The 22442-nt window shown below is 46.1% G+C and overlaps 1 protein-coding gene across 5 annotated transcripts in view; it reads left to right on the top strand.

Annotated features, from left to right (window-relative positions):
- tmod2 (tropomodulin 2) overlaps window positions 1–19831 on the top strand; it is a 41664-nt gene extending 21833 nt beyond the window's left edge. For 4 of the 5 annotated variants that reach the window (XM_045707962.1, XM_045707963.1, XM_045707961.1 and 1 more), the window contains 7 exons: window positions 7067–7189; window positions 7474–7551; window positions 11744–11874; window positions 11979–12086; window positions 12514–12657; window positions 12910–13054; window positions 17295–19831. In XM_045707962.1, coding sequence (XP_045563918.1) covers window positions 7067–7189; window positions 7474–7551; window positions 11744–11874; window positions 11979–12086; window positions 12514–12657; window positions 12910–13054; window positions 17295–17326 — 761 coding nt within the window. In that variant the 3' untranslated portion in view covers window positions 17327–19831. The remainder of the gene's footprint in view (window positions 1–7066; window positions 7190–7473; window positions 7552–11743; window positions 11875–11978; window positions 12087–12513; window positions 12658–12909; window positions 13055–17294) is intronic. The other variant, NM_001173882.1, reaches the window with a different exon arrangement.
- The last annotated feature ends 2611 nt before the right edge of the window (window positions 19832–22442 follow it).

The following is a 22442-nucleotide window of genomic DNA, read 5'->3' on the forward strand; positions in this document are numbered from 1 at the left end:
TGTTTTGATTTGTTTACCACTTTTTTTGGTTACTACATGATTCCATATGTGTTATTTCATAGTTTTGATGTCTTCACTATTATTCTACAATGTAGAAAATAGTAAAAGAATAAAGAAAAACCCTTGAATGAGTAGGTGTGTCCAAACTGTTGACTGGTAGTGTATATGAAACAGGAGTGAAAGTGTAACAATGATGTTACAGGATTACGTGCTGATGGGGTTAGGGAGAATAGCAGCCTCTGTATGTAGCTGTGTGTTGTAACGTCTGGCCAACAAGTTAGTTGCCCCAGCAGCAGCATAGAGGAGTTTATACTTTACTCTCTGTTCCGTGACTTCCTGTCTCTCTTTCCTTCTGCTGCTGCTGGGTTTCCATGGCAATGCCTCCGGGCCTGACTGAAGGACGGAGAGAGACGGGGAGGGAGGGAGAAAAGAGAGCGAGAAGAGGGAGAGATGCAGACAGTCTTGTCTCTTCAGTCTGATGATCTCCAGCTGTGTTATGTAAAGATGTCTGCTCTCTGTCCACACACACACACACACACACACACACACACACACACACACACACACACACACACACCGAGACAAAGCAGAAGGGTTCATGGGTAGATGGTACACAGGACAGACAGAAATAGCAGCAACCAGACAGAGCAGACTAGAACACACTGTACCACTTAGATACAGTCCATCCTGCAGTAGAACACACTGTACCACTTAGATACAGTCCATCCTGCAGTAGAACACACTGTACTACTTAGATACAGTCCATCCTGCAGTAGAACACACTGTACCACTTAGATACAGTCCATCCTGCAGTAGAACACACTGTACCACTTAGATACAGTCCATCCTGCAGTAGAACACACTGTACCACTTAGATACAGTCCATCCTGCAGTAGAACACACTGTACCACTTAGATACAGTCCATCCTGCAGTAGAACACACTGTACCACTTAGATACAGTCCATCCTGCAGTAGAACACACTGTACCACTTAGATACAGTCCATCCTGCAGTAGAACACACTGTACTACTTAGATACAGTCCATCCTGCAGTAGAACACACTGTACCACTTAGATACAGTCCATCCTGCAGTAGAACACACTGTACCACTTAGATACAGTCCATCCTGCAGTAGAACACACTGTACCACTTAGATACAGTCCATCCTGCAGTAGAACACACTGTACCACTTAGATACAGTCCATCCTGCAGTAGAACACACTGTACCACTTAGATACAGTCCATCCTGCAGTAGAACACACTGTACCACTTAGATACAGTCCATCCTGCAGTAGAACACACGGTACCACTTAGATACAGTCCATCTATACTGCAGTAGAACTGACTGTACCACTTAGATACAGTCCATCTATACTGCAGTAGAACTGACTGTACCACTTAGATACAGTCCATCTATACTGCAGTAGAACACACCGTACCACTTAGATACAGTCCGTCTGTCCTGCAGTAGAACACACTGTACCACTTAGATACAGTCCGTCTGTCCTGCAGTAGAACACACTGTACCACTTAGATACAGTCCGTCTGTCCTGCAGTAGAACACACTGTACCACTTAGATACAGTCCGTCTGTCCTGCAGTAGAACACACCGTACCACTTAGATACAGTCCGTCTGTCCTGCAGTAGAACACACCGTACCACTTAGATACAGTCCGTCTGTCCTGCAGTAGAACACACTGTACCACTTAGATACAGTCCGTCTGTCCTGCAGTAGAACACACTGTACCACTTAGATACCATCTCTACCCTGCAGTAGAACTGACTGTACCACTTAGATACAGTCCATCTATCCTGCAGTAGATCACACTGTACCACTTAGATACAGTCCATCCTGCAGTAGATCACACTGTACCACTTAGATACAGTCCATCCTGCAGTAGAACACACTGTACCACTTACAGTCCATCTATCCTGCAGTAGGGGAGTCTCAGGGTGTGTATCCCTATGGGTCCTGGTCAAGTGTAATGTTTTAAAATGTAACCTTTTATTTAACTAGGCAAGTCCATTAAGAATGGGGCTGCAGGTAGCCTAGTGGTCAGGGCGTTGGGCCAGTAACCGAAAGGTTGCTAGATTGAATCCCTGAGCTGACAAGGTAAAAATCGGTCATTCTGCCCCTGAAGAAGGCAATTAACCCACTGTTCCTAGGCCATCAGTGTAAATAAGAATTAGTTTTTAGCTGACTTGCCTAGTTAAATAAAGGTAAAAATAAATAATAAATTCCCTCTAGTCCCCTCTAGCCCTCGCTCCCTTTAGCCCCCTCTAGCCCTCGCTCCCTTTAGCCCCCTCTAGCCCTCGCTCCCTCTAGCCCCCTCTAGCCCTCGCTTCCTATAGCCCCCTCTAGCCCTCGCTTCCTATAGCCCCCTCTAGCCCTCGCTCGCTCCCTCTAGCCCTCGCTCGCTCCCTCTAGCCCTCGCTCGCTCCCTCTAGCCCTCTAGCTCTCGCTCCCTCTAGCCCTCTAGCTCTCGCTCCCTCTAGCCCCCTCTCTCTCTAGCCCCCTCTCTCTGTGTGTCTTGTCTCTGGGTCTGTTGGTGTGTTCTCTAAAGACCTCTGTAGTAAACACGCATTAGCCGCTAGGAGTTAGCATAATGGATAAAATGACCTCAGAATGAGTTGGAGCGGCTAATAGACATTAGCCGCTAGGAGTTAGCGTTATGGATAAAACGACCTCAGAATGAGTTGGAGCAGCTAATAGACATTAGCCGCTAGGAGTTAGCGTTATGGATAAAATGACCTCCGAATGAGTTGGAGCAGCTAATAGACATTAGCCGCTAGGAGTTAGCGTTATGGATAAAACGACCTCAGAATGAGTTGGAGCAGCTAATAGACATTAGCCGCTAGGAGTTAGCGTTATGGATAAAACGACCTCTAGAGATCCCAGAGCAGAAACATCATGACATCAATCTCAACACAGCTCAGAGAAAATGAACTAAACAAGACAAGTACATGAGTAATGGAAATGTCTTGTGTGTGTTCACCAGTAAGATATGGTTCTGGGGTGTGTGCTCTGGTTCGTTGGTGGTGATGTCATTCCTAGGTACAGTAATTAGAGACTGGTGTATAGATATGCAGGCAGAGAGAGTGAGAGCATGGAAAATGTGTGTAATGAGAAATAGAATAGTGTGTGTGTGTGTGTGTGTGAGAGACATGAAACATTGACTAATGTATTGTTAGTTCAAATAGACATAATTGAGACAAATGATAGCTGTATTATACAATTACAGACTGGAACACACACACACACGCACACGCGGACAGTCAGGGCTAAGCAGTCGATGTGCTTCCTAGAAGAACAATATGACCCGTCCAGATAGGAAGGGTTAGAGCAGGGGTGTCAAACATACGGCCCGCGGGCTGGATCCGGCCAATCCGTCCCGCTGCGTGGTTTGAGTACAAAAAAATAAATACATGAAATGTTGTATTTGTGGGGGAAACAAACTCAATATAATTTAAAATGACTCAAACCAAATCTAACCTGTACAACTACAAGACCTGTACAAGACCATGGTGCTTGCCTACGGAGCTGTGAGGGGAACGGCACCTCCGTACCTTCAGGCTCTGATCAGGCCCTACACCCAAACAAGGGCACTGCGTTCATCCACCTCTGGCCTGCTGGCCCCCCTACCTCTGAGGAAGCACAGTTCCCGCTCAGCCCAGTCAAAACTGTTCGTTGCTCTGGCACCCCAATGGTGGAACAAGCTCCCTCACGACGCCAGGACAGCGGAGTCAATCACCATCTTCCGGAGACACCTGAAACCCCAAGGAATACCTGGGATAGGATAAAGTAATCCTTCTAACCCCCCCTTAAAAGATATAGATGTACTATTGTAAAGTGGTTGTTCCACTGGATATTATAAGGTGAATGCACCAATTTGTAAGTCGCTCTGGATAAGAGCGTCTGCTAAATGACTTAAATGTAACTAATAATGGACGTACAGCCATAGTTTGTTGACTGTGTCCAGCTGTAATAAACACCAGAATGAGACAGTCATACAGTTTGTTGACTGTGTCCAGCTGTAATAAACACCAGAATGAGACAGTCATACAGTTTGTTGACTGTGTCCAACTCTAATAAACACCAGAATGAGACAGTCATACAGTTTGTTGACTGTGTCCAGCTGTAATAAACACCAGAATGAGACAGTCATACAGTTTGTTGACTGTGTCCAGCTGTAATAAACACCAGAATGAGACAGTCATACAGTTTGTTGACTGTGTCCAACTCTAATAAACACCAGAATGAGACAGTCATACAGTTTGTTGACTGTGTCCAGCTGTAATAAACACCAGAATGAGACAGTCATACAGTTTGTTTACTGTGTCCAACTCTAAACACCAGAATGAGACAGTCAAGGAGCATCAAATTCCCCAAAATGATAGAGGATCTTTTTTTCTTTTTTTTGCCAATTTTGATGGTAAGGAAATATAAACAATTTTCATTGCGGACCTCGTTGAAGACCGAATGCAGCCCCTGGGCTAAACACTAGTAGGGTCTTGAATCTCCCCTGGGTTAAACACCAGTAGGGTCCTGAATCTCCCCTGGGTTAAACACCAGTAGGGTCTTGAATCTCCCATGGGTTAAACACCAGTAGGGTCCTGCATCTCCCCTGGGTTAAACACCAGTAGTGTCCTGCATCTCCCATGGGTTAAACACCAGTAGGGTCCTGCATCTCCCCTGGGTTAAACACCAGTAGGGTCCTGCATCTCCCCTGGGTTAAACACCAGTAGGGTCCTGCATCTCCCCTGGGTTAAACACCAGTAGGGTCCTGCATCTCCCCTGGGTTAAACACCAGTAGGGTCCTGCATCTCCCCTGGGTTAAACACCAGTAGGGTCCTGCATCTCCCCTGGGTTAAACACCAGTAGGGTCCTGCATCTCCCCTGGGTTAAACACCAGTAGGGTCCTGCATCTCCCCTGGGTTAAACACCAGTAGGGTCCTGCATCTCCCCTGGGTTAAACACCAGTAGGGTCCTGCATCTCCCCTGGGTTAAACACCAGTAGGGTCCTGCATCTCCCCTGGGTTAAACACCAGTAGGGTCCTGAATCCTGAAATCTTCTAAGTGGGATTTTGAGAAAGTTACTCGGGTTTTGCAACTCTAGACTCTAAAGCAGGGATGGACAACCGTCAGATCAATCCCACCCTCCCGTCAGGGTCTCAACTTACTGTTGACAGTTAGATAAGTAGAATACACAAGTTGCAATTTCTAAATTTGGATGTGCATAAGCAGTTTTTCTGCTTATGTCATTCACTGATAGTCAGTCAATTAGCCCATGTCAGCAAACAGAAATGTTTAGGCTGCTAAGTGAGTTTTGTGGGCAGCTATCTAAACGTGTTATCATGGTTGAATTACCGGCCGGAGGACACACTGTACCATTTTGATTTTTGGTAGTCTCATTCAGATATCATATTAAAAACTGCAAACATTTCCCCTTCATCCTATGGCTAAATGTGGTGAAAGAATATACACAGACTAAAGATTAAGTAGAAAATGGATAAATAAAAGCCTTCTTCAAAACATCAAACTCAATGTAGATTTGAGAATGGGCTATTGGGACCAATTTTGTTATAAATTGAGTGTTATTATGACATTATTTGTAACAATGCAGAGTTTTTTTTCTGGAGCAAAAGGGGTCTTGGGGTCTCCTGAGTGGTGCTGTGGTCTAAGGGAATGTTTGAGGTGTCACTACAGACCCGGGTTTGATCCCAGGCTGTGTCACAACTGACTGTGACCAGGAGTCCCATAGGGCGGCGCACAATTGGCCCAGCGTCGTTAGGGGGGGGGGTTGGCTGGGGGGGACTTTAGTTGGCTTATCGCGCTCTAGCGACTCCTTATGGCGGGCCGGGCACCTGCAGGCCGACGTCGGTCGTCAGTTGAATGGTATTTCCTCAGACACGTTGGTGCGGCTGGGTTAAGCTGGCGGGTGTTAAGAAGCTCATTTCGGCAAGTCGTGTTTCGGAGGACGCATGACTCGACCTTCGCCTCTCCCGAGCCAGTTGGGGAGTTGCAGCGATGAGACAAGATTGGAATTGGATATGATGAAATTGGGGTGAGAAAGGGTGGTAGAACGAGAGAGAGAGAAAAAAGAGGGGCGTTTGTACGGCTGAATTCTGTCCGGGCCCCGGGCAAGAAAATTTGAGGCCCCCATCTCGGCGGTCAAGAAACTTTTAGCGGTTTTAAAGCTAATTTCCTCCAATTCCACACATTTTGACATGGCTAATGTTGTGTTTTTATGCTCCAAACATATTAACAAAATCAATGACGATCTGATTGTCTAGCTTTTATTTTGGTGATTGGAAGTTCTCAAAGATTATTGTTATTATAGGCTATTAAAAAACGATATCCATTTTGTATTTGGTTTAGTAGTTTCAGTTTACACTGAAAGCGTTTTAACATCCCAAATAGTTTTTGAAGCACTGCTGTAGAGGGGAGGAGAAAACGAACCATCTCCAAGTTAAAGGGCTACTTTGGGATTTTAACGATGGCGCCCTTTATCTACGTCCCCAGAGTCAGATTAACTTGCGGATACCGTTTTTATATGTCTGTGTCCAGTATGAAGGAAGTTAGAGCTAACTAGCAGCAGATACCCGTAGACTTCCAGTCATTTCGCTAACGCTAGTTAGCAACTTCCTTCAAACTGCACGCGGAGACATAAAAGTGATGTCAGTGAGTTTATCTGACTCCCTTTAACTCCAGCTACTACTAACATATTGGTTGTTGTGCCATATGTAGTATTGACTATATTGATGAGTTTTAACAGTGGGGATTGTTCATCTGTCTCTCTGGACATTAAAAATAAACATTGCTTCTCTGGCAGACCGCCATCGCTTCTGCAGTGCATTGTGATCCTTCCTGTGTCAGCTGGGGAATAACCCGTACAGAAGAGACCAGAGGGTCAACAGGAAGTTGGATACATCTGCCTAATCAGGTTTTCACTCTTCTCTCCCATCTCTCTCTCTCTCTCCCATCTCCCCTCTCTCCTATCTCCCTTCACTCTCCCATATCTCCCCTCTCTCGATCTTTCCCTCTCGCTCTGCCTCTCCCTGTAGGCAAGGCATTTGTTCCCAAGCAGCGGCCCATCGAGTCTCGTCAGGAAGAGGTAACGACCCTTGACCCGGAACTAGAAGAGGCCCTGTCCAGCGCTACCGACACTGAGCTCTGTGACCTGGCAGGTAAGGGGGAGGGGGTAGGTAGGTTGTCTTAGAGACAGAGACACACACGGCCTCTCTCTCTCGCTGCGTTAGAAAGATCTGTGTCTTACTGTCCTCAGTCTGTCTTCTGTCTCTAAGGACAGCTAAAGGTCTGTGTATCTTACTGTCTCCAGTCTCTCTAAGGACAGCTAAATGCTAAATACAGGAGTCATTCATACACACTGTCAGCCAGGCTTGTCCCATGGTGTGTACACACACACACACACACACACACACTAAGCCTGTTGTTGTGTGTTTGTCCACAGCGATCCTAGGTGTCCATACCCTGGTGACCAGCACCCAGAGTTACGATGGAACCAGCAGTAAAGACGGAGGATACAACAGTGAGTACACAACCGCAACGCAACCGCCATGTAACCACAACACAACCGCCATGTAACCACAACACAACCGCCATGTAACCACAACACAACCGCCATGTAACCACAACCGCCATGTAACCACAATGTCACCATAGCACAACCGCAATGTAACCATAACACAACCGCAATGTAACCATAACACAACCGCAATGTAACCATAACACAACCGCAATGTGACCACATGACCACAATGTAACCGCAACGAAACCACAACGTAAACACGGTTACCACCATGTAACCGCTACACTACTAACCACAACGTAAACACGGTTACCACCATGTAACCGCTACACTCCTAACCCCAACATAACCACAACGTAAACACGGTTACCACCCTGTAACCGCTACACTACTAACCCCAACATAACCACAACGTAAACACGGTTACCACCCTGTAACCACTACACTACTAACCCCAACGTAACCACGGTTACCACCATGTAACCGCTACACTACTAACCCCAACGTAAACACGGTTACCACCCTGTAACCGCTACACTACTAACCCCAACATAACCACAACGTAAACACGGTTACCACCATGTAACCGCTACACTACTAACCCCAACATAACCACAACGTAAACACGGTTACCACCATGTAACCGCTACACTACTAACCCCAACATAACCACAACGTAAACACGGTTACCACCCTGTAACCGCTACACTACTAACCCCAACATAACCACAACGTAAACACGGTTACCACCATGTAACCGCTACACTACTAACCCCAACATAACCACAACGTAAACACGGTTACCACCATGTAACCGCTACACTACTAACCCCAACATAACCACAACGTAAACACGGTTACCACCATGTAACCGCTACACTACTAACCCCAACATAACCACAACGTAAACACGGTTACCACCCTGTAACCGCTACACTACTAACCCCAACATAACCACAACGTAAACACGGTTACCACCCTGTAACCACTACACTACTAACCCCAACGTAACCACAACGTAAACACGGTTACCACCATGTAACCGCTACACTACTAACCACAACGTAAACACGGTTACCACCATGTAACCGCTACACTACTAACCCCAACATAACCACAACGTAAACACGGTTACCACCATGTAACCGCTACACTACTAACCCCAACATAACCACAACGTAAACACGGTTACCACCCTGTAACCGCTACACTACTAACCCCAACATAACCACAACGTAAACACGGTTACCACCCTGTAACCACTACACTACTAACCCCAACGTAACCACAACGTAAACACGGTTACCACCATGTAACCGCTACACTACTAACCCCAACGTAAACACGGTTACCACCCTGTAACCGCTACACTACTAACCCCAACATAACCACAACGTAAACACGGTTACCACCCTGTAACCGCTACACTACTAACCCCAACATAACCACAACGTAAACACGGTTACCACCATGTAACCGCTACACTACTAACCCCAACATAACCACAACGTAAACACGGTTACCACCATGTAACCGCTAGACTACTAACCCCAACATAACCACAACGTAAACACAGTTACCACCATGTAACCGCTACACTACTAACCCCAACATAACCGCAACGTAAACACGGTTACCACCATGTAACCGCTACACTACTAACCCCAACATAACCACAACGTAAACACGGTTACCACCATGTAACCGCTACACTACTAACCACAACGTAAACACGGTTACCACCCTGTAACCACTACACTACTAACCCCAACATAACCACAACGTAAACACGGTTACCACCATGTAACCGCTACACTACTAACCACAACGTAAACACGGTTACCACCATGTAACCGCTACACTACTAACCCCAACATAACCGCAACGTAAACACGGTTACCACCCTGTAACCGCTACACTACTAACCCCAACATAACCGCAACATAAACACGGTTACCACCCTGTAACCGCTACACTACTAACCCCAACGTAAACACGGTTACCACCATGTAACCGCTACACTACTAACCCCAACATAACCACAACGTAAACACGGTTACCACCATGTAACCGCTACACTACTAACCACAACGTAAACACGGTTACCACCATGTAACCGCTACACTACTAACCCCAACATAACCGCAACGTAAACACGGTTACCACCCTGTAACCGCTACACTACTAACCCCAACATAACCACAACGTAAACACGGTTACCACCATGTAACCGCTACACTACTAACCACAACGTAACCACAACGTAAACACGGTTACCACCATGTAACCGCTACACTACTAACCCCAACATAACCACAACGTAAACACGGTTACCACCATGTAACCGCTACACTACTAACCCCAACATAACCACAACGTAAACACGGTTACCACCATGTAACCGCTACACTACTAACCACAACGTAAACACGGTTACCACCATGTAACCGCTACACTACTAACCCCAACATAACCCCAACGTAAACACGGTTACCACCATGTAACCGCTACACTACTAACCCCAACATAACCACAACGTAAACACGGTTACCACCATGTAACCGCTACACTACTAACCACAACGTAAACACGGTTACCACCATGTAACCGCTACACTACTATATATTTCTGGTTGTTTAGTGACTACAGTCCTCCTATATAAATGAGTGTGATGGATACAGATGAATATATTTCTGGTTGTTTAGTGACTACAGTCCTCCTATATAAATGAGTGTGATTGATGGATACAGATGAATATATTTCTGGTTTAGTGACTACAGTCCTCCTATATAAATGAGTGTGATGGATACAGATGAATATATTTCTGGTTGTTTAGTGACTACAGTCCTCCTATTTAAATGAGTGTGATTGATGGATACAGATGAATATATTTCTGGTTGTTTAGTGACTACAGTCCTCCTATATAAATGAGTGTGATGGATACAGATGAATATATTTCTGGTTGTTTAGTAACTACAGTCCTCCTATTTAAATGAGTGTGATTGATGGATACAGATGAATATATTTCTGGTTGTTTAGTGACTACAGTCCTCCTATTTAAATGAGTGTGATGGATACAGATGAATATATTTCTGGTTGTTTAGTGACTACAGTCCTCCTATATAAATGAGTGTGATTGATGGATACAGATGAATATATTTCTGGTTGTTTAGTGACTACAGTCCTCCTATTTAAATGAGTGTGATGGATACAGATGAATATATTTCTGGTTGTTTAGTAACTACAGTCCTCCTATATAAATGAGTGTGATGGATACAGATGAATATTTCTGGTTGTTTAGTGACTACAGTCCTCCTATATAAATGAGTGTGATGGATACAGATGAATATATTTCTGGTTGTTTAGTGACTACAGTCCTCCTATTTAAATGAGTGTGATGGATACAGATGAATATATTTCTGGTTGTTTAGTGACTACAGTCCTCCTATTTAAATGAGTGTGATGGATACAGATGAATATATTTCTGGTTGTTTAGTGACTACAGTCCTCCTATTTAAATGAGTGTGATGGATACAGATGAATATATTTCTGGTTGTTTAGTGACTACAGTCCTCCTATATAAATGAGTGTGATGGATACAGATGAATATATTTCTGGTTGTTTAGTGACTACAGTCCTCCTATATAAATGAGTGTGATGGATACAGATGAATATATTTCTGGTTGTTTAGTGACTACAGTCCTATATAAATGAGTGTGATGGATACAGATGAATATATTTCTGGTTGTTTAGTGACTACAGTCCTCCTATTTAAATGAGTGTGATGGATACAGATGAATATATTTCTGGTTGTTTAGTGACTACAGTCCTCCTATTTAAATGAGTGTGATGGATACAGATGAATATATTTCTGGTGGTTTAGTGACTACAGTCCTATTTAAATGAGTGTGATGGATACAGATGAATATATTTCTGGTTGTTTAGTGACTACAGTCCTATTTAAATGAGTGTGATGGATACAGATGAATATATTTCTGGTGGTTTAGTGACTACAGTCCTCCTATTTAAATGAGTGTGATGGATACAGATGAATATATTTCTGGTTTAGTGACTACAGTCCTCCTATTTAAATGAGTGTGATGGATACAGATGAATATATTTCTGGTTTAGTGACTACAGTCCTCCTATTTAAATGAGTGTGATGGATACAGATGAATATATTTCTCACCAGACGTGGTGAAGGGGGAGAAGATGAACCCAGTGTTTGATGAGCCTCCTAACCCCACTAACGTAGACGACACTCTGCAGAGGATAAAAAACAACGACGCTGCGCTCACGGAGGTTAACCTCAACAACATCAAGGTACTTAAACACACATATATATATATATAAACGCACTGACACACACACACACACACACACAATGAGACACGTTGTGATTCCCCTGTATTTTCCTGGTGTTCCAGAACATTCCTATTCCCACGCTGAAGGAGTTTGCCAAGGCCATGGAGAGGAACACACACGTCAAGAAGTTCAGCCTCGCCGCCACACGGAGCAACGACCCCATCGCTGTGGTGGGTGTCTTGTCTGTCTGGGTGTCTTGTCTGTCTGGGTGTCTTGTCTGTCTGGGTGTCTTGTCTGTCTGGGTGTCTTGTCTGTCTGGGTGTCTTGTCTGTCTGGGTGTCTTGTCTGTCTGGGTGTCTTGTCTGTCTGGGTGTCTTGTCTGTCTGGGTGTCTTGTCTTGTCCTGTCTGTCTGTCTGGGTGTCTTGTCCTGTCTGTCTGTCTGTCTGGGTGTCTTGTCTGTCTGTCTTGTCTGGGTGTCTTGTCTGGGTGTCTTGTCTGGGGGGGGTCTTGTCTGGGGGGGGTCTTGTCTGGGGGGGGTCTTGTCTGTCTGTATGGGGGGGGGTCTTGTCTGTCTGTCTGGGGGGGGGTCTTGTCTGTGAGTAGGGCAGAAGTGTGTGCAGGGTTTTGCTCCAACCCACTCCTAACTACTCCCCCAGGCGATGAGTGAGATGCTGAAGGAGAACAAGTCGTTGCGGAGTCTCAACCTCGAGTCTAACTTCATCACCAGCGCTGGTGCTGCCGCCCTGGTGGACGCTCTCCGAGACAACGACACACTGACTGAGATCAAGATAGACAACCAGGTAACATATACACACAGACACTTCACACTAAATATACACACACTTCACACTAAATACACACACACTGCACTAAAACACTGATACATTGATTATTTTAAACTGTTGGCTGTTGACTTCTCCAGGAGTCTTGACGTGTGTGTGTGTGTGTGTGTGTGTGTGTGTGTGTGTGTGTGTGTGTGTGTGTGTGTGTGTGTGTGTGTGTGTGTGTGTGTGTGTGTGTGTGTGTGTGTGTGTGTGTGTGTGTGTCAACAGAGGCAGCAGCTGGGGACTTCAGTAGAGATGGAGATGGCTAAGATGCTGGAGGACAACAACAGCATAGTGAAGTTTGGCTATCACTTCTGTCAGCAAGGCCCACGGGCTAGAGCTGCTGCTGCTATCACCAAGAACAATGACCTGAGTAAGAACACACACACTGCTGGGTTCAGGGTATGATATGTACACCCTTATGATGTCATATATACAGTCAGTCTGACAGGGTTACCATAACACAGTATATTATACTACAGTCAGTCTGACAGGGTTACCGTAACACAGTATATTATACTACAGTCAGTCTGACAGGGTTACCGTAACACAGTATATTATACTACAGTCAGTCTGACAGGGTTACCGTAACACAGTATATTATACTACAGTCAGTCTGACAGGGTTACCGTAACACAGTATATTATACTACAGTCAGTCTGACAGGGTTACTATAAGTGTTATATCATAATTATACCGTTTCAAAGACACAATTACAGCTGTTTCCATGGTGACGCAGAGGGTGGGTGGGTTTGGTTCATGTTGTTTTATGCCCAGGGCTTTGGTGAGGACGACATTCAGCTGCTCTTCTTGAAGAAGGACTTTTCTTCTAGTCCTCTAGAAAGAGTTCTTCCTTCTTTCTTTCCTGCCGTTTGACATTGTTCTCCCTCTCCTCTTGTCCTGTCTGAAACCCTGGGCCTCGCTCCTCTTGTCCTGTCTGAAGCCCTGGGCCTCGCTCCTCTTGTCCTGTCTGAAGCCCTGGGCCTCACTCCTCCTGTCCTGTCTGAAGCCCTGGGCCTCTCTCCTCCTGTCCTGTCTGAAGCCCTGGGCCTCTCTCCTCCTGTCCTGTCTGAAGCCCTGGGCCTCTCTCCTCCTGTCCTGTCTGAAGCCCTGGGCCTCTCTCCTCCTGTCCTGTCTGAAGCCCTGGGCCTCTCTCCTCCTGTCCGGTCTGAGGCCCTGGGCCTCTCCCCTCCTGTCCTGTCTGAGGCCCTGGGCCTCTCTCCTCCTGCCCTGTCTGAGGCCCTGGGCCTCTCTCCTCTTGTCCGGTCTGAGGCCCTGGGCCTCTCTCCTCTTGTCCGGTCTGAAGCCCTGGGCCTCTCTCCTCTTGTCCGGTCTGAAGCCCTGGGTCTCTCTCCTCTTGTCCGGTCTGAAGCCCTGGGCCTCTCTCCTCCTGTCCGGTCTGACGCCCTGGGCCTCTCTCCTCTTGTCCGGTCTGAAGCCCTGGGCCTCTCTCCTCTTGTCCGGTCTGAAGCCCTGGGCCTCTCTCCTCTTGTCCGGTCTGAAGCCCTGGGCCTCTCTCCTCTTGTCCGGTCTGAAGCCCTGGGTCTCTCTCCTCTTGTCCGGTCTGAAGCCCTGGGCCTCTCTCCTCTTGTCCGGTCTGAAGCCCTGGGCCTCTCTCCTCTTGTCCGGTCTGAAGCCCTGGGCCTCTCTCCTCTTGTCCGGTCTGAAGCCCTGGGCCTCTCTCCTCTTGTCCGGTCTGAAGCCCTGGGCCTCTCTCCTCTTGTTCGGTCTGAAGCCCTGGGCCTCTCTCCTCTTGTCCGGTCTGAAGCCCTGGGCCTCTCTCCTCTTGTCCGGTCTGAAGCCCTGGGCCTCTCTCCTCTTGTCCGGTCTGAAGCCCTGGGCCTCTCTCCTCTTGTCCGGTCTGAAGCCCTGGGCCTCTCTCCTCTTGTCCGGTCTGAAGCCCTGGGCCTCTCTCCTCTTGTCCGGTCTGAAGCCCTGGGCCTCTCTCCTCTTGTCCGGTCTGAAGCCCTGGGCCTCTCTCCTCTTGTCCGGTCTGAAGCCCTGGGCCTCTCTCCTCTTGTCCGGTCTGAAGCCCTGGGCCTCTCTCCTCTTGTCCGGTCTGAAGCCCTGGGCCTCTCTCCTCTTGTCCGGTCTGAAGCCCTGGGCCTCTCTCCTCTTGTCCGGTCTGAAGCCCTGGGCCTCTCTCCTCTTGTCCGGTCTGAAGCCCTGGGCCTCTCTCCTCTTGTCCGGTCTGAAGCCCTGGGCCTCTCTCCTCTTGTCCGGTCTGAAGCCCTGGGCCTCTCTCCTCTTGTCCGGTCTGAAGCCCTGGGCCTCTCTCCTCTTGTCCGGTCTGAAGCCCTGGGCCTCTCTCCTCTTGTCCGGTCTGAAGCCCTGGGCCTCTCTCCTCCTGTCCGGTCTGGAGCCCTGGGCCTAACCAGGCCTAGCCAGGGCAGCAGTCATGTCCAGCACTCAGTCCTCTGTCTCCCCCCAACTCTGTCCTGTCTGACCTACTGTAGTACAGGTCTCTCCTCCCCTCTGTCCCGTCTGACCTACTGGAGCAGAGGTCTCTCCTCCCCTCTGTCCCGTCTGACCTACTGGAGTACAGGTCTCTCCTCCCCTCTGTCCCGTCTGACCTACTGGAGTACAGGTCTCTCCTCCCCTCTGTCCCGTCTGATCTAGTGGAGTACAGGTCTCTCCTCCCTTCTGTCCCGTCTAACCTACTGGAGTACAGGTCTCTCCTCCCTTCTGTCCCGTCTGATCTACTGGAGTACAGGTCTCTCCTCCCCTCTGTCCCGTCTGATCTAGTGGAGTACAGGTCTCTCGTCCCCTCTGTCCCGTCTGATCTACTGGAGTACAGGTCTCTCCTCCCCTCTGTCCCGTCTGATCTACTGGAGTACAGGTCTCTCCTCCCCTCTGTCCCGTCTGATCTAGTGGAGTACAGGTCTCTCCTCCCCTCTGTCCCGTCTGATCTACTGGAGTACAGGTCTCTCCTCCCCTCTGTCCCGTCTGATCTACTGGAGTACAGGTCTCTCGTCCCTTCTGTCCCGTCTGATCTACTGGAGTACAGGTCTCTCCTCCCCTCTGTCCCGTCTGATCTACTGGAGTACAGGTCTCTCGTCCCCTCTGTCCCGTCTGATCTACTGGAGTACAGGTCTCTCGTCCCCTCTGTCCCGTCTGATCTACTGGAGTACAGGTCTCTCGTCCCCTCTGTCCCGTCTGATCTACTGGAGTACAGGTCTCTCCTCCCCTCTGTCCCGTCTGACCTACTGGAGTACAGGTCTCTCCTCCCTTCTGTCCCGTCTGACCTACTGGAGTACAGGTCTCTCCTCCCTTCTGTCCCGTCTGACCTACTGGAGTACAGGTCTCTCCTCCCTTCTGTCCCGTCTGATCTAGTGGAGTACAGGTCTAAGAAGCATTGTTTTGACGTGTCCTCTGTGTCCCTATCAGGGTTTCCTTTAGCCGGTAGTATTCGGCTTTGGACGATTTAATATAAAAACTATTATAAAAAATGATTTTATATAGAAAAGCCGATGGAAATACATCTGTCTGGTCATGCTTGTCGGTCTATAGGTTAATTTGGTGGGATGAAATTGGAGTGTGTGTACAGTATCTTCATTATGTATCTTGTTTATCACACCGTACAGCAGACAGATACAGAGCCTTAAGGCAGAAAGTCTGTCAGACACCACTTCTGAAAACATATACTTATACTGCAACCTGAACGTTTTACTACATATTATGAGGCATCCCTAAGTCTAAATATTCCTGTTACATTGAACAACCTTCAATGTTATGTCATAATTACGTAAAATTCTGGCTAATTAGTTTGCAACGAGCCAGGCGGCCCAAACTGTTGCATATACCCTGACTGCGTGCAATGAACGCAAAATGACACAATTTCACCTGGTTAATATTGCCTGCTAACCTGGATTTCTTTTAGCTAAATATGCAGGTTTAAAAATATATACTTGTGTATTGATTTTAAGAAAGACATTGATGTTTATGGTTAGGTACACGTTGGAGCAACGACAGTCCTTTTTCGTGAATGCGCACCGCATCGATTATATGCAACGCAGGACTGGCTAGATAACTACACATGGTTGATGATATTACTAGTTTAACTAGTGATTATGATTGATTGATTGTTTTTTTATAAGATAAGTTTAATGCTAGCTAGCAACTTACCATGGCTTCTTACTGCATTCGCGTAACAGGCAGGCTCCTCGTGGAGTGCAATGTAAAGCAGGTGGTTAGAGAGTTGGACTAGTTAACCGTAAGGTTGCAAGATTGAATCCCCGAGCTGACAAGGTAAAAATCTGTCGTTCTGCCCCTGAACAAGGCAGTTTACCCACCGTTCCTAGGCCGTCATTGTAAATAAGAATGTGTTCTTAACTGACTTGCCTAGTTAAATAAAGGTGTAAAAAAAAAAATGGATATATTTTTTTTAAACGGCAAATTGGTGTCCAAAAATACAGATTTACCGATTTGTTATGGAAACTTGAAATCGGCCCTAATTAATCGGCTATTCCGATTAATCGGTCGACCTCTACTATCTTCTGTCTCTTAGGATTGTTTGATCACCGTGTTGTCTGCTGTGTTTTGGGCAAGTCTCTATCTCACTGTACAATTCCTCCTTGTCCTCTTCTCCTTTCCTCTTCCTGTCTTCTCTCCAGTCCGCAAGAGGCGAGTGGAGGGGGACCAGTAAGGGGCGGAGCCTGTCATGTCTCCCAGCCTGTCCCGTCGTCTCATCTCGCCGTATGGAATACATTTTCAGCCAATCCCCTGATCTCATCTCACCGTGGCGTGCGTGTGGACGTTAAGTCTTGTGCCAAAACCCGGAGCAAGGCGCCCTCAACCAGACAGGGACTGAGTCCCAAATGGCACCCTTGTTCCCTACGTAGTGTACTACTTTTGATCAGAGCCCTAGGGGCTGTGATCGTGCACTATAGAGAATAGGGTTCCATTTGAGACCCAGCTAACATCATCTATCTGAGAAGAAGAGAAATAACTGGAATAGCCCTCTCCTCTAGTACTTACATATCTATACACACATGTTGTTGTTATTATTATTATTATTATTATTATTATTATTATTATTGTTTATTATACTATTGTTAGAACTACAGCTGGACATCTTATTGTTTAGTTTTTTTCAGTTAATTTCAGGCGCTTTCTTTTTTCTTTTCTCTGAATGATTTATTTTCTGTTTTTTTTCCTGTGTTTAGAGCAACATGAACTGTATTGTAATCTAACCAAGTAACCATGGGCTTAAACATACTACCCTAACCTCTGACCCCTAACCCCTACAGTGGTATAGGGCCCTGACCTCTAACCCCTACAGTGGTATAGGGCCCTGACCTCCAACCCCTACAGTGGTACGGGGCAGGCCTCCCTAGCTAGACTGCTGTATCTCTTGGTTCTGAAAGCTCTTGGTTCTGTGCTTCCTAGACAGGGGGAAGAGAGTCAGGACCCACTAGTCACCTCTAACAGACTGGTTCATCTGGTAGGGCTGTCTTTATTTATAGATGTCTTAATACTGTCGTAAAGAATTTAAAGTCTTAAAGAATTAAAAAAGTCTTACAATTGATAATACGGTGGTTCTCTTTCAATCTCAACAGTTTTTTTTTTTAGCGATTCAGACTTACTCAGATTTAATGGGTTAATTTTATGTCCCTCTTTATGTCACTGGGAAACATATGTGGATCTTATTTAACCAAGTAAATATGAGGTTTTTAATCCATGATGATGAAGCATTGACTTGATCTTCTGCTGTCCTGTTATTGGTCTGGCGTGAACGTCAGCTCAACCAATGGGCTTCTCCGATACTGAACCATGCCAAAGAATAATACATACTGGACTTGTGAGGAGATACAACTCCATGTCACTATATTCTCTTTAGATTACACACATCCTGTCAGAGTAGGTTCGATTAGACAGAAAACAACTGGGCTCATTACACTTTTTAAATTTGATGTGCACTGTGTTCCTTCTCTCTGCTGGGCTGTTGTTGCTGACGGTGATGGCCGTCAGTGGAGCAGTGTCTGTGTGAAGGAATGCCATGGCAATGAGAGAGAGGCAGGAGAGAGCTACACACCACACACTGAGTGGTCTGGAACAGGCTCCTAGCCCTGGCATGCTACTCACTATGGAAGAAAACATGCTGTGTTAAACTCAGCTGGATTCTCCTGAGAACACTAGCCTGCTGTAAAACAGACAAAATACAGCCTGATGTTGACACTCACCATTTATAGAGAATTACAAACTGGGTGGTTCAAGCCCTGAATGCTGATTGGCTGACAGCCGTGGTATATCAGACCGTATACCACAGGTATGACAAAACATTTCATTTTTACCGCTCTAATTAATTTGGTAACCAGTTTCTAATAGCAATAAGCCACCTTGGGGGTTTGTGATATATGGCCAATATACCACGGCTAAGGGCTGTGTCCAGGCACTCCACGCTGCGTCGTGCATAAGAACAACCCTTAGCCGTGGTATATTGGCCCTATACCACACCCCCCCGGGCCTTATTGCTTAATTACAGGCTGGCCTCCTGGACTCACATGAATCCTACTGGACCAAAACTGCTGAATCTGTGTCCAGGAAACTGGTCCTATGTGGTGTTAATGTGGTAATCTGGAGTAGGAAGTCATCATGTTGAGATCATGTGGTTTGTCTGGACCAATAGTATGGTCATGTTTCATTTCCTAATCATATCTGGTGAACCAGCCAGTCAGCCAGCCTTGTTTCTGTGGGTGGGATAGAGCGATGTGATTGGTTGACTAAGGTTATTTGGAGTGATGCTGTCTGCTATACTATAATGTCTGAATCCTAAATGGTTCCCTGTTCCTTATATGGTGTACTTCCTGTTGACCAGGGCCCATAGGGTGTAACCCAGGCTATAGTAACCTGGCTCTGCTCTGTCCATACTCTCTGATCTCAATCATGTATATTGTTATAGTTGACCATCTCAAAATGTTTACCCTCACACACATTCCACACCGTCACACACACACACACACACCTGTGTGTATCAACTAAATGTAAAGTCACTGATGCGGAGAGATTTATTTTGTTGTATGGTGAAGCTCCATGTCTGGACTAAAGAGTAGAGGAAGTAGGAAGCTGGACTGTTAATATTAACCACCAAGCCTGGTAAAAAGGCCATGTCAACTATAATACGTCCTCAACCAATAAATGTTTTTACATACGCTGTCCCTCTCTGTTGTCTTCACTTTTAATCCATGTAGTTCATGTGCAGTATTTTATAGTTGTACTGAACTGAATTCAGTAACTTTTTGTATTGTTCCACAAGGTAAACTTATGGTGTAATCAGTCTCAACATCATGCATTTATCAGATCCAGAAACAACGCAGGACATCACACTGGCTGTTCAACAAGTACACAGTTGTTGTGTTCTCTGTTCAAGTGGAAATGAATCCAGATCACAGTTGTGATTACCTTTGAACTCACCTTGGGTTCAAAGGGCATTCCCATAGCGATAGTGATACGGGCAGGTCGTTATATACACTGAACAAAAATATAAACGCAACATGAAGCATTTTCAAAGATTTTACTGAGTTACATTTCATATAAGGAAATCAGTCAATTGAAAAATGCATTAGGCTCTAATCTATGGATTTCACATGACTGCGAATACAGATATGAATATGTTGGTCATAGAAACCTTAAAGTATCTGGTGTGACCACCATTTGCCTCATGCAGCGTGACACATCTCTTTCACATAGAGTTAATCAGGCTGTTGATTGTGGCCTGTGGAACGTTGACCCACTCCTCTTCAATGGCTGTGTGAAGTTGCTGGAAATTGGCAGGAACTGGAACACGCTGTACTATACGTTGATCCAGAGCATCCCAAACATGCTCAATGGGTGACATGTCTGGAGAGTATGCAGGCCATGGAAGAACTGGACCATTTTCAGCTTCCAGGAATTGTGTACAGATCCTTGCGACATGGGGCCATGCATTATCATGCTGAATCATGAGGTGATGGCGGTGAATTAATGGCACGACAATGGGCCTCAGGATCTGTTTAAGGTTATTTCTGTGCATTCAAATTGCCATCAGTAAAAGGCAAATTTATTCGTAGCTTATGCCTGCCCATACCATAACCCGACATCAGCAAAACGCTCGCCCACACAACACCATACATGCTGTCTGGGGCAGCAGGTAGCCTAGTGGTTAGACCGTTGGGCCAATAACTGAAAGTTTGCTGGATCGAATCCCTGAGCTGACAAGGTAAAAATCTGTCATTCTACCCCTGAACAAGGCACTTAACCCACTGTTTTCCGGTAGGTCATTGAAAATAAGAATTTGTTCTTAACTGACTTGCCTAGTTAAATAAAGGTTACATTTTAAATAAAATAAAAAAAGTCTGCTATCTGCCCGGTACAGTTGAAACCGGGATTTATCAGAGAAGAGCAAACTTCTCCAGTGTTCCTGTTGCCATCAAAGGTGAGTGTTTACCCACTGAAGTTAGTTACAACTGAACTGCAGTCAGGTCAAGACCCTGATGAAGACGACGAGTACGCAGATGAGCTTCCCTGAGATGGTTTCTGACAGTTTGTGCAGAAATATTTTTGTTGTGCAAACCCACAGTTTCATTAGCTGGCAGGGTGGCTGGTCTCAGACGATCCCACAGTTTAATCAGCTGTCTGGTGGCTGATCTCAGACTATCCCGCAGTTTAATCAGCTGTCTGGTAGCTGATCTCAGACGATACCACAGTTTAATCAGCTGTCTGGTGGCTGGTCTCAGACGATCCCACAGTTTCATCAGCTGTCTGGGTGGCTGATCTCAGATGATCCCACAGTTTCATCAGCTGTCCAGGTGGCTGGTCTCAGACGATCCCACCGTTTCATCAGCTGTCTGGGTGGCTGATCTCAGACAATCCCACAGTTTCATCAGCTGTCCAGGTGGCTGGTCTCAGATGATCCCACAGGTGAAGAAACCGGATGTAGAGGTCCTGGGTTGGCGTGGTTACACGTGGTCTGCGGTTGTGAGGCCAGTTGGACGTACTGCCAAATTCTCTAAAACGATGTTGGACACGGATTATAGTAAAGAAATTAACATGCAATTCTCTGGCAACAGCTCTGGTGGACATTCCAGCAGTCTGCATGCCAATTGTACACTCCCTGAAAACTTGAGACATCTGTGGCATTGTGTTGTGTAACAAAATGGAACATTTTAGAGTGGCCTTTTATTGTCCCCAGCACAAGGTGCACCTGTGTATTTTTTATGTTGTATTTATTTCACATTTATTTAACTAGGCAAGTCAGTTAAGAACAAATTCTTATTTACAATGACGGCCTATGAAAAGGCAAAAGGCCTCCTGCGGGGACGACACATGACAACCTAGCATGGTAGCAACACAACATAACAACAACATGGTAGCAACACAACATGGTGCAAACATTATTGGGCACAGACAACAGCACCAAGGGCTGTCAGTAACTGTCAGTAAGAGTGTCCATGATTGAGTCTTTGAATGAAGAGATGGAGATAAAACTGTCCAGTTTGAGTGTTTTGTTGCAGCTCGTTCCAGTCGCTAGCTGCAGCGAACTGAAAAGAGGAGCGACCCAGGGATGTAATGATCATGCTGTTTAATCAGCTTCTTGATATGCCACACTATGCTCACTAACAGGGATGTACACACATTTGTGCACAACATTTGAGAGAAATAAGCTTTTTGTGAGTATGGAACACTTCTGGGATCTTTTATTTCAGCTCATGAAACATGGGACCAACACTTTACAGATTGCATGTATATTTTTGTTCAGTGTAGTTGGAAGGATTCTACAGGAG

Source organism: Salmo salar, chromosome ssa26 (assembly GCF_905237065.1).
Source record: "Salmo salar chromosome ssa26, Ssal_v3.1, whole genome shotgun sequence".
Classification (NCBI taxonomy): domain Eukaryota; kingdom Metazoa; phylum Chordata; class Actinopteri; order Salmoniformes; family Salmonidae; genus Salmo; species Salmo salar.